This window comes from Dipodomys merriami, unplaced genomic scaffold (assembly GCF_024711535.1).
Source record: "Dipodomys merriami isolate MVZ:Mamm:240054 unplaced genomic scaffold, mDipMer1.0.p SCAF_24, whole genome shotgun sequence".
Taxonomy (NCBI): domain Eukaryota; kingdom Metazoa; phylum Chordata; class Mammalia; order Rodentia; family Heteromyidae; genus Dipodomys; species Dipodomys merriami.
In genome coordinates this window covers 3,941,044-3,953,033 of record NW_027203826.1, presented here as the reverse complement: position 1 = coordinate 3,953,033, position 11,990 = coordinate 3,941,044, and the positions used below count along the sequence as shown (strand labels likewise).

At 39.4% G+C, this 11,990-nt stretch overlaps 1 protein-coding gene across 6 annotated transcripts in view; it reads left to right on the top strand.

The window, feature by feature from the left end:
• Nucleotides 1-719: 719 nt before the first annotated feature.
• Nucleotides 720-11,990, top strand: part of Pbx1 (PBX homeobox 1) — a 297,696-nt gene continuing 286,425 nt past the window's right edge. For 4 of the 6 annotated variants that reach the window (XM_070034196.1, XM_070034191.1, XM_070034194.1 and 1 more), the window contains exons 1-2: nt 723-1,711; nt 5,165-5,238. In XM_070034196.1, the coding sequence (XP_069890297.1) occupies nt 1,521-1,711; nt 5,165-5,238 (265 nt within the window). In that variant the 5' untranslated portion in view covers nt 723-1,520. Of the gene's footprint in view, nt 1,712-5,164; nt 5,239-11,990 lie in introns of all 6 variants that reach the window. The other 2 variants (XM_070034192.1, XM_070034193.1) reach the window with 2 other exon arrangements.

Genomic DNA, 11,990 nt, shown 5'->3' with positions numbered 1-11,990 from the left:
GGTATTCTTTTTAACTTCACTCTGGTAGAGCTGGGCTTTATACTTTGTCATAGAATCTGCCATTTATTAGAGATCATTAATAATTATATTAACAGCTCGATTCTGTTTCCCAACCACTTCCGGCTGACAAACTTTCTGCTCTCAACTCTTTTCCTGAGGTCTAAGGATGTAAAAGAATCAAGTTTTAAATAGCAGCGTTATGGCCAGAAGAAAACTAGGAGCGGGGCACATGGATCTACACCGTCTGTGTTCTTTCGTATTAATTTTATAGGTTCTGCACTGAAGTGGAGCCACGTTTTCCTCAAGGACGCAATTCTAGGGAGGCAAGTGGAGTGGAGCTGCGCTGGAACCAGGGTACCACGGCACCTTTAAGGACTGGAGACTTGGAATTAGCTCAGCCTCTTTCCCAGCCCACCTCTGAACTCTGATTGACAGGGCGCTGGGTAAGGAGGAGCTCAAGGAGGCCAAGGAGGAGGAGCAGGGAGGGAAGACACAGAAGGCGGGGCCTGCTTTCCCCTAATAGCCAATCAAGTGAGGGGGCGTGGCTACAGCAGCCCTCCTTCGCCCCCCGCCCCCCACTTCCCCGCCCCCTCCCCCTCCCCTCTTCCCCCTCCTCTCTCCTCCTTCGTGTCCTCCTCCTCCTACTCCTCCTCCTCCTCCTCCTCCTCTTCCTCCTCCTCCTCCTCCTTCTCCTTCTCCTCCTCCTCCTCCTCCTCCTCCTCCTCCTCCTCTCAGGCTGTGGTTTTTCTGTGTATGTTTCTGGAGTCCTGAGCCTGAGCTAAACAAAAGCAGGAGGCTGACGGGGCTGTTGGAGTTTGCAGAGACACGGAGGAGCAGGAGGAGGAGGAGGAGGAGGAAGAGGAGGAGGAGGAGGAGAAGAGAGCCTGTGCTTTGCCTGTCGCTGTGGCTGAGGAGATCTGGCTTTTGCCACAGCCCACCCCCTTTGAGATCGCTCTGGCCCGGAGTGGGGGTGGGGGGCAGCGGGGGGTGGGGGGGAAAGTTTGCCTTGCAATCCCCCTGCCTTCCTCTCCTTTCTCCCGATCAATGCATATTTGCAAAAGGATTAAGCCACAGATTTAAGCGCCGGGAGCCCATTTCTGCCTTGCAAAGGAGATCGGACTGAAAAAACCAAAAGCCAGCTCTGATTTCTTCTTCTTCTTTTTTTTTTTTTCCGCCAAGTGGGAAGGTGGTTTATTTATTTATTTTTTCTTGCTTTTTTTTTTTTTTTTTTTGGAGTCAACACCCTTCCCCACCGGCCCTTATCCCCACCCTCACCCCTTCACACCCCCTCCCCCTCCCCGATCCCCTCCTCCCACCTTCCTCTAAAAGAGGCAAAGGGATTTTTTTTTTCTTTTGGTCTTCTTCTTGTTCTTCTTCTTGTTTTTTTTTTTTTTCCCTCCCCTTCCCTGTTTATCCTGAAAAGGATTTGAAGACAGCTTGAAGGATAAAAAGCCTTGGTGCTTCCCGGGGGCCGAGCCGAGGAGAAGAGGAAGAGCCGGGGGCTTCCGTAGCCTTCGGAGATGGACGAGCAGCCCAGGCTGATGCATTCCCATGCTGGGGTCGGGATGGCCGGACACCCCGGCCTGTCCCAGCACTTGCAGGATGGGGCCGGAGGGACCGAGGGGGAGGGCGGGAGGAAGCAGGACATTGGAGACATTTTACAGCAAATTATGACCATCACAGACCAGAGTTTGGATGAGGCGCAGGCCAGGTGAGATGGAGGCTTTTCTTTTTTTCCTTTCTTGGGTTTTTGTTTTGTTTTGTTTTTCTCCTTCTCGCTGGGGGAAACAATGGGAACTGAATCCACCACAGCGCTTTCTTTTAAAATGTTATTTCTTCTCTCTCTCCCTCTCTTCCTCTCTCTCTCTCTCTCTCTCTCTCTCTCTCTCTCTCTCTCTCTCTCTCTCTCTCTCTCTCTCTCTCTCTCTCTCTCTCTCTCTCTCTCTCTCTGCAACTCCATGGCGAAGGAGGAGTAAAATTGAAAGGAGCGTTGTTATCGAAAGTGTAATCGACCATGCTGTGATGTGTCTGTGTACATATTGTGTGTGTGTGAGTGTGTGTATGTGTGTGAGTGAGAGACAGAGAGAGAAGAGAATATATAGAGAGGTATTCATATATACCTACCTACACAAACACTAAAGCATAGACGAAAATACTGCCAACTGATCCAAAAGCGGCCCTCGGCACTTTTTTTTTCTTCTCCTTAAAAAAAAAAAGTCTAAAAGAGCAGAATTGTCAAGTTTTGAGCACCATTCCATGCTTTCCTGTTGAAGGACTTCTGAACACTGCAAAATAAAATGTCCCAAGAACACTTTATTTGCAAATGGAGCTGACTTCTTAGCTAATTCAGGGAGTTTGATTTTCTTTCTTGACTTTACCCCTCTAAAATTATCTTTTTCTCTTTCCTCCAACCTCAAATCCAAAACAAACAACAACAACAAAAAGCAGAGTGTTTTTTGTCAGTAGTTGTCAGCTCTCCAGAAAATACTTTGCATTCACTTATTTTTGTTTTATAGAGAAAGCTAATGGGAAAGAAGGAAAGATACTTTTGTTTTTAGGCGTATTGGCTTAGTTTTAGGAGACTCAGATTTTTAGCTTAACTGTATTATGTCTTAATTTGAGTTAGTTTTCTTAACAACCCGGACACAAGCAGTTAGTTCTCTCTATGGTCTTTTAAAATGGGGTGGGAGGGAGTCCCCAAAAATCAAGCATTCTCTTTCCCCCTAGCTTCTCCAGGATAGGATATCTAGAACCAACTGTGTAAAAGTGATAGTATGTATGAATATTATGCATTTCAATACCCCAGAACATAATATGTTCATTCAAGAAACCATCATAAAGAAACTGTAGTGTCTTAACTTACTATCAGGTAAATAGCTCTTCACACTAGGATTTTACAGCAAATCCTTTTTTCAAAATATAACATAGATTTAGTGGCAACCTACAAACAGCTTGCCCAAGGCCCAACTCAAAAGGAAATTTTTTTAAAAAAAATCTAATGACAACATATGTCTACATAATTAGGCAGCTTTGTTAAATCTTTGAATAGTCTCTGAAGTTTATTGTGTGTGTGTATGTGTTTAGTCTAAGAATCTCCTAAACCTCTTCATACAAAATTACTATAGCTCAAGTGACTTAGTTCTATATATATTATATATATATGTACACACATAATTTTGTCTAAGGGAAATAGGTATCTCAGCTAAGAAAATATGGGGGAAGCAACTAAAAGCATGGGTGTTATAAATTATACTCTATTTTAGCGGCTAGCACATGCACCATTTAAACTCAAGAGGACCAATGTCGAACTTAGAAATGTTAAAAGACTTGGACTTCTGATTTTTTTTTAAATAACACAAGGAAGATTTAACTTACTATAATTATTATTACAATTAATTGGTGCTTTCTTTGAATTTTATTATCTGAAGAGAAACTAATAGGTATGGCAAATGGAAGATTTTCCACTGGCAATTTTTCTTGTGAGTCACAACAGATTTCTCCATAAGATTGCTCCAGAAAAATACACTCACACACCCCAGTACACTGGTTTAGTAACAAGTTTGTGAAGTGGAAGAGGGCAGTAGGAATAGAGGCTCAACACTTTTCTGAGGCTTGGTCTCTCTTTTTTGTGTGTGTGGAGTGGGACAAACACTGCTCAGCGGGTTCCTCTTTAATGGCCTAGATGCTGAGAAAGATCAGATACAGTTTTGGGATGGGGGAAATTCCCAGTTCTCTCTGTGTGGACCCATCTGTGTGCTGTGGTGGTACACTGCTTCCATATTGCTGAGCCAAATTTTTTGTTTGTATTTGGGCCTATGCATAAGAATGCAGTTAGAGAAAACTATTTTAGAGGATCCAATAAAGATCTTTAACACATTAAATCTTTCTCTTTTTTCCCCCTCCTAATTCTACATGAGAACTGACTGAGGGCTGCCACACTTTTCTTTTTTTTTCTTTTGGTTAAACAATGTAACTCTACTGAGCAGATAGTGTGTTCTTGTGATTTCCCTTTCTCTAGTCACAAGTTTATAATATGCATTTGATTCCAAAGTAAGCCATTACTATTTGTGAAGAAATGTATGGGTGTATTTTGATACTGTTGAATTCTGAGTTTATTACTCTCCTGTTGTGTAGTACATACAGCATGTTTGTAATCTCTGTTATTTATGACGATGTCTCTATAATTTTTTTTCCAAACTTTCAAAGGGATTAAAAAAATAATTGGTGGTTTTGAGTGCCAAGGATTTCCACTTATCTTTACACATAAATTTTAGTTAGTAAACAGAATTCCCTTAACTGATAGCTGATATGATCAGTATTTTGTTTCCAAAACAATCTCATTCTGCTAAATGATTCCATAATAAATTAGAAGGGAAGGTATTGTTTTGTTTCTCCCGTGCTTTGTACAAACACCCACAGCCACCGGAACCAGGTAAATCACTAATCTAAAAGACAAAATTATATTTCCTTTTTCCCCAGTGGGTGCAAGGTCCTAATTGTAAATAATTGAATTTCAACACCTGCAAATAAGCGGTATGTGCGCAAGAGCCATAATGTGAACACAGAGAAATGAATTCATTCCCCATATGGGTATGTTTGCCCCCTGGCAATGCATTTCCATACTCTTTAACTTGGGGACTGAAATTTTATAAATTGACAGTTCCACTCAGAAGACCTTTCAAGCATCTTGTGTTTATGAGAATACGAAGGCTTCTGCAGAATGAATTCGAACACATGGATGAATTAAATTTGAAAACACACACAGACAGAAAGGCCGACAGATCTTAGGCTGTGCTTGTTGCCTGGATTATACACAACTGTTAACCTATGCTTTTGGTTTTGCTGTATTCATTGTCCTGAATAAGATTACTGGTTTAAGAATTTCACTTTTGATTAAACTACTTTAAAAAAAATCCAACCTTGTCTTAAATAGGCATATTTTAGGTTACTTCTGTGGTTAAATTCTTATTCTCCACTGCTAATGAATATTATTTCTTTTGCTATGGTGAAGACTTTGTATATGAAGTCATAAAAACAATTGAAGCATGCCACACGGAGATGTCTGGCATATAGTTTCGGCTAAATGGTCAGATAGCTCCCCTACCTTATAAGTGGTTTGATCTTCAGAGTCCATCTAATCCCTCCTTCTTGTTTTTCCTTGCAGAAAACATGCTTTAAACTGCCACAGAATGAAGCCTGCCTTATTTAATGTGTTGTGTGAAATCAAAGAAAAAACAGGTAGGAAATGAGTAGCCAACCTTTTGGCATTTTCTTTGGCCAATTGAATCACTTCACTGAGCAAATCTGAATCTCGTATTAAATATTAAAATTTCTGAATAAAAGGACAATCAAGACTGACCACATAATAGTAGAGAAAATTATAGTCCTGCTTACTTTCTTCTTTTTTTCTTTTTCGAAAAATTTATTAAAATAGGTATCAATTTTCTTTGGCAGTTATTTTCAGATATTGCATATTGATTTTTCTTAACTTGATTCTTTCTTTTGAAATTGGTGCTAAAACATAGGCTCTGGAGGGAAAAATATAGAATGGTATCGCTTTGAAGAAGGCTAGGAAAGTAAAATTCCAGTGTCTGAATGAATATATTGTGGCTCATAATTAAAATCTTTTTTTATTTTCTGCAGATGGGTGAAAGGTTAAACTGCTTTTAGTTTTCTATTATTTTTCCTTGTAATCATGTAAAACAACAAATGAGGTTCTCAAAAGATTGTGTTGTCAATGTATTTGTAGAAAGCACCATATACACCATTAGGTTATAGCATTTGAATGGCCTGTGATTTTATAGCAGGATGTAGGAGAGAGAATCTGCCTGAGATCGCTCCTCTGTTGTTTTCCTACTTTCTAGACCTCAAATCATGGACTAACATACTTATAACACATCCCAGGAGGGCATTTAAATTTTAAAGCAACAATTAAAAAATAGCAGTCATCAATCAGAGGTGTTCTTAAACAACAGATGCTCTGGGAAGGACATTAGCAACATCCCCTTGTTTGTTTATTTTAATCCTTAATTTTTCCAAAGTGGGAAAATTTCTCCTCTTGTAAGAAGAAAGAGTTGAGAAAGCAATGTGAAATCAGTGTGTAAAGGAGTGGACCAGAAGGCCCTTATAGAAAGTCGGAGCTTCTGCTGTTTGCTGATGTCCTCATCCTCGCTTGCTTTTGAAAGCAGTGCAAAGTACCTGACAACCAATTTATTTATTTATTTCTTACAACAAGGAGTGTAACAGTCAATAATTCATATCTAAACCATATAAGCAAGGGCATGACATGAATGAAAGTGACAATAAATATGATTGCATGCCCGGTTGATATACATTGATAGTTACACATAAAAAAGGGGTGGGGGGATATGTAGGTGGCTTTCTTTTTTAGAGTTCACTGTGCTTCTTTTTTTTTCTTTTTTTCTTTTCTATTCTTTCTAAATATGTAGTTCCAAGACGTGACTGTGGATCACATAGGTCATTACTTGGGTCTTCAGATATATTAAGAAAATGAGGAAGCAGCTCGTTTGTTGCATGTTATCTGTGTTGTGCATAAAATCCTAGACAAAGCACCTAAGAAATGATGCTCAGAGATTTGGGTCTGCCAGGTTGCTTTGCCAAAGTCGAACCTTACTACAAAGCTGTTAACTGCATTATTTTAGCCCCGAGAAAACCTTTTAAGAGATTTATAGATTGTGCATACAAATCTCAAAACAACTCCCCCCTCACCCCCCAGTTTATCATACTTTCTAGGGTTTTCTTTTCTTATTAGCTCTGAAAAGGAAACCTAAGTGTGTATATATATATTTCCCTTCTTTCTTTTTTTCTTCCTCCAATTTTTTCTTCTTTGATGGTTGATGCTTATTGACTTTGGATCTTGGGTTTGTTGAAAATTTGTTTCTAATCACATATGAGTTCCTGTTGACCGAGGTTCATAAAATGTCAAATCAGAAATATAAAGGAATATGTAAAGATATGGGCTAAGAAGAGTTTATCTCTGAAGGCAGTTTATCAGATTTTTATTGAACGGAATCCTGTCGGGGCACCATGTATTGTAGACAAAGTGTTTAAGTCTAGTTTCTTAATTTAAAACCTAGTGAGGCTCTAGATCAAAGTGGGTGAGTGTGAATAGAGCTCTGTTCAGGTGCAGGTTAAAAAGTTGGGTTCTTGTTAATCTTAGCTAAATAAAGTGTGGTGATAGGAAGTAATCATAGTGGTCAAAATAGCCTTATCATTAGACTATATATTTTGCTTCAAAAAGAAAATATGTCAGCTCATTTAATGTTGTAAAAAATATGTCAGTTAAAGTTTTGTATGCTGTCTCTTGAATAATGTATTTTCAAAAACAGTTTATGAAATAATGTAATACGTAGGGATCATTATCCTCTGTGTTAAGGAGCAAATACTCACAGACATGCTGGACTTTAGGCTTGAGAGGAAGAAGGACACTCTGAGTGAAAGTGGAGAAAAACAAACAAATAAAACAGAGTACCTCCTTTTTAATCTTCACCTTGAGTGTTGGTTGGAAGGACTGAGGGAAGGAAGAAATCTCTCCTGGAATGCCAGTGTTTTGTTAAAGGTAGGAGTCAGCTGTGGTGTGTAGAAAAGCACCATTTGATTTCAGGGCTGTTCAGGGTCTGCTGAATGAGTCCTCATGCTGTCTGTCAGCATTTCTGCCATTCAGTTGATAAGTCTGAGAAATGTAAAATATCCATAAAGTTACACAAGCTTTTTGTTTTTCCTGTGAAAAGGTCGTGGAATGATCAGTTCACGTGCATTTCTGCCATGGTTGGGGACTTTTCATATTGTTAATTTCAGGTCTGTTGGCATGTTATTATGATGAGTGTTTCTGAGTTTCCACCTCCAGCAGGACAGAGGTTATTTGATTTAGTGTGGACTTCTGCTTGTGGAGATTTAAGTGATAGTCATACCTTTGGTTTAACTAGGCAGAGCTCTTTAGAGGAGTTTGGGGATTGCATTCATTCCCTGCTTTTACTTTTTGTTTTTGATAATGACTTTAGTTTTAAGAGTGTGAAATAAATAGGAAGTCTAACTAAGATGTCACAGCAAACTTTTGGAACTGAAAAAAGAAAACATGCTTAATACTTAAGTAGGCAGCATCGTCTGAATTATAGCTGATGAGTAGACATTTAAGTCAGAAATTAACTTTCTTTTAAAAGAAGATCCCATGTGTCTTCTTGCGTCAGCGTGTAGGTAAAGTTTTATTTTGATAGTTTGTGCTTTTTTAAAAAAATGCTAAAATAAAAGAATGCCAGCAAAATGCTCGGATAGCAAATTCCAGACAGCATCGAGAAAACCTTGTCAAGATCTACAACTATTCACATTTCAGATACGGCTTTTATCTGCTTATTCACTTTTCAATATTGGGACTTCTAATAGAGTTTTGGATCATTTAATATCACATTTTTTAAAAAGCTAGTTCTTGTTACCGACACTGTTGAAATAGGCTGAGTTTTGCATGTGTGTGTTGTGCTGGTAATTGGTTTGTGATATAGAAGGAGGAAAAAAAGTCAAACATATTGAATTTCTGAAAAAGACCTAGAATATATTTTTAAACATGTTTTGATTTTTTAAAAGCTTCTATATCAAAAAGTATGTAGGTTGAAGAATTGGAAGAAATAGAAAAAATTAGAATTATTTATAAAGAATAGTTTCAGATAGCAATGAATATAGTTACAATTGTTGTGAATAGTTTTTAATTTTAGACTATAATAGCTATGTATGGCAGTTTCAGCCAATGTTCTTTTATGAATTATGTGCACTGAAGTTAAATGAAATAATTGGAGGAGGTTACAAAATTATACTTTGCTCCCATAACACTCTTTTGTTCTCTCTCTATTAACACCCCCCTCATGGAATGGTTTGTTTCTAAGTGTTCCAATGTATTTCTTTTTCTTTTTTTTTTAACATCCTCTTTTTAAAAAATTCTTGTCTATTGCTTTTGAACTTCAACAATTACATTATGGGACATCTTCTCTCTTTCACTTTAAGCATTAGAAAACAATCTATGTGTGTATATATGTACGTGTGAGTGTGTGTGCGCCTGTGTTGTATGTACACAGGAAGCTTTATATTGCAGATAAATGGTCCAGATGGTTGTATTCCTTGAACAGACAGGGTAAAATAACTTCAGACAGTTTAGAGCAGTCAGCCTGTAGTCAGGTCATTTTTGGAATTGAAGCAAGAGTGACTTTTTGTAGAAGCGCATGTATACCAGACAGATGCAAACTCTGTTTCTTGGTAGTAAAACAGTTTCGCAAATGTGTTCCTTTTGCTTGGGGGTGGAGGTGGTCAGAAGCACTAACGAGAAAAAGGAGGATCGAATGAGGGGAAGTTAGTTGCACGTCTGCTTGAACTGATCACCTTTCAGGTCCAGTCTGTTCAGGCTGGAGTGATGTGGTTAGGCTGTATTATTTATGGTAATGTGAATATAAGCTGACAACCTGCAGTACAACGTGGAGAGGCCTGATCAGAGGTGAATTTGCCATGGGAAATGGCTTTTCTCTCCAGGCACATTGGTGTTTTCCAATTGTTACCAATGAGTTTAGGAACATTCTGGCTTTGGAGAAGTGGGAAAAGGATGCAGATAGATCAGTTTGGACATAGTTTCCAGGAAGAAATTTTTGGAAATTTGATGTCATGTGTGCTAACCATAGGAGTGTGTGTGATGATTAGACAGGAGTGAGATTTAGGTTTCATTGAGGAATCTAGAATGGGCTTTGTAAGATGGGAATGTGAGCCTTGGAGCTGGGGGAGCAGGCTGAAGGTGTTGTGTCCAGCTGGGCCACAGGATGCTTGCTTTGAGCTTGTGCTTTGGGCAAGGGACACTGCTGGGTATCTAGTGCACACTGCTGGAACCAGGCTTTGCTTCTGTGTTTGACTGATATCTGTAAACTTGGTATTGTTGTTGGCAAAACTTCAAAAATACTACCACACAAGCAAATGACCCAAAACCTGATCTTGAACATATGTAAACAGGAAGGCATTTTAATTGATAATCTGAGATGTAGTTTATTTGCATGCCTTTAAGAGAGCTATAGTCCTTCATTGCTTTTCCTTTTTTCTTTCTTTTCTTTTTTTGTGCTGGTCCTAGGGCTTGAACTCCAGGCTTGGGCATTGTTCCTGAGCTTCTTTTGTTCAAGGTCCTGTCACTTGAGTCACTGCTCTACTTCTGGCTTTTTTGGTGATTAATTGGAGATAAGAGCCTCACCGACTTTCCTTCCCTGGGCTGGCTTTGAACAGAGATCCTCAGATCCTGAGTTGCTGGGATTACAGGTGTGAGCCACCAGCACCCTACATGCTTTTCCTCTTTTACAAAAAAAAAAAATTACCCAAAGTACCAAGTGATACATTCAACTGGATTCAGCCCCAGAGACAGCTCTTGTACATTTTCCTATGACCTGGAAAGCACTCTATGTATTTTTATTCTATTAGCTGAAGCTAGAGGAATGTACTAATTCTGGCTATGGCTCTGTCCCATACGTGGTGTGGTGAGATTCAAGGAATGCAATAATTGATAAATAAAATAAATGAAGAACTAGTGATTTTGTTGTAAAGTGTTTTGTGCTCCCTGGGCTAGATTATAATGTGATTTATGTGTGTGTGTCTGCTGGTACTAGGGCTTGAACTCAAAGCCTGAGAGCTATCCCTTAGCTTTTGCACTCTAGGCTGGTGCTCTATCACTTGAGCCATACCTCCACTTTTGGCTTTGTGGTGGTTAGTTGAAGATAAGAGTCTTCATGGACTTTTTTGCCTGGGCTAGCTTTGAACCATGATGCTCTGTCTTCTGAGTAGTGAGGCCTGCAGGCATTAGCTAGTAGTGCCTGGTTTGATATTTTTGATTACAGCTTATCTCAGGACATAGAACACTGTTGCTTTAATTCTTTTCTGGCCTATGATTGAATAGAGTCAGGTGTGTTACATGAGGAAAATTTCTCTGTTTGTAGGTTTGTCTGCCTGTGTCTTAAAGATGTGACTTCTTAGAACCTGGCAAGATAATTCCCAGAAGAAAAAAAAAAGTACTGAGCTAGATTGTTACAAGATTAAAATCTCTCTTAGTATGGCAGAATAAGGTCAGAAATGACTTTCGCAAAGGTCTTACCTCTAGCTGCTTTCTTTCAGTCTCTCAATTGTCAGTAGAAAGAAAAGCCTGGGATGGGTAGTAAAGTCTGCCCTCCTGGTTTTGCCTATAGTTTTGCCTGCATTTCCTTCTGAATGTTCATCATGAAGTGGGTATTTGTGTGGATGACTCACACCCCTTGCTGGCGCTAGAACTGCTTCTAACTGGTTGTAAGACCACAGGCACATTTTAGGAGAAACTATGAGAGGAACAGTGAAGAAGTTATTCACTAAAGCCGGACTGCCTGATCGGCTGTTTCTTAGCTGTGTGACCTCATTTAAGTTATTAAACTCCTCTGTGCCTCATTTTCCTTATGTAAAAAGTGAAGAAGAGCACAGTGATCTCTACATTAAGGAGTTGCTGTAAGGCTCAAATGAGGTGAGTGTGTAAACTGACTGACATTCAGGACGTACACAGTCAATAGCTTTTTATTATTTCTAGCCTTGTTCTCATACACAGAAAGAGAGGCCTACAGCAGATGGTCCCTACAGACTAAGTGAGTTCCAGGACTCTGTAATTCCATGCTGAAAAAAGACAAAACTTGCTAAACTGAAGATTTGCTCTCTTTTGTTTCTCTTGCCTTTTCTCAAAGTGAGAATTGCTGTATATAGCAAGAAGGTTGAGGCTAGGCTGCAAGAAGGGGAGGGAAGAACAGAGGCAGGAGCTGTGAATTATGTTCAAACTGGAACAACCACCACTCAACTACCCAGAACTGCTCTGTGCTGATGGGCTTTCTTAGCAGCGGCAACTTGAAGTGTTGTGTAATCCCAGTTAAAAATATTTTGTCAGCGGGACACTGATAGTTCACATCTGTAATCCTTAGCTACTCAAGAGGCTGAGATCTGAGGGT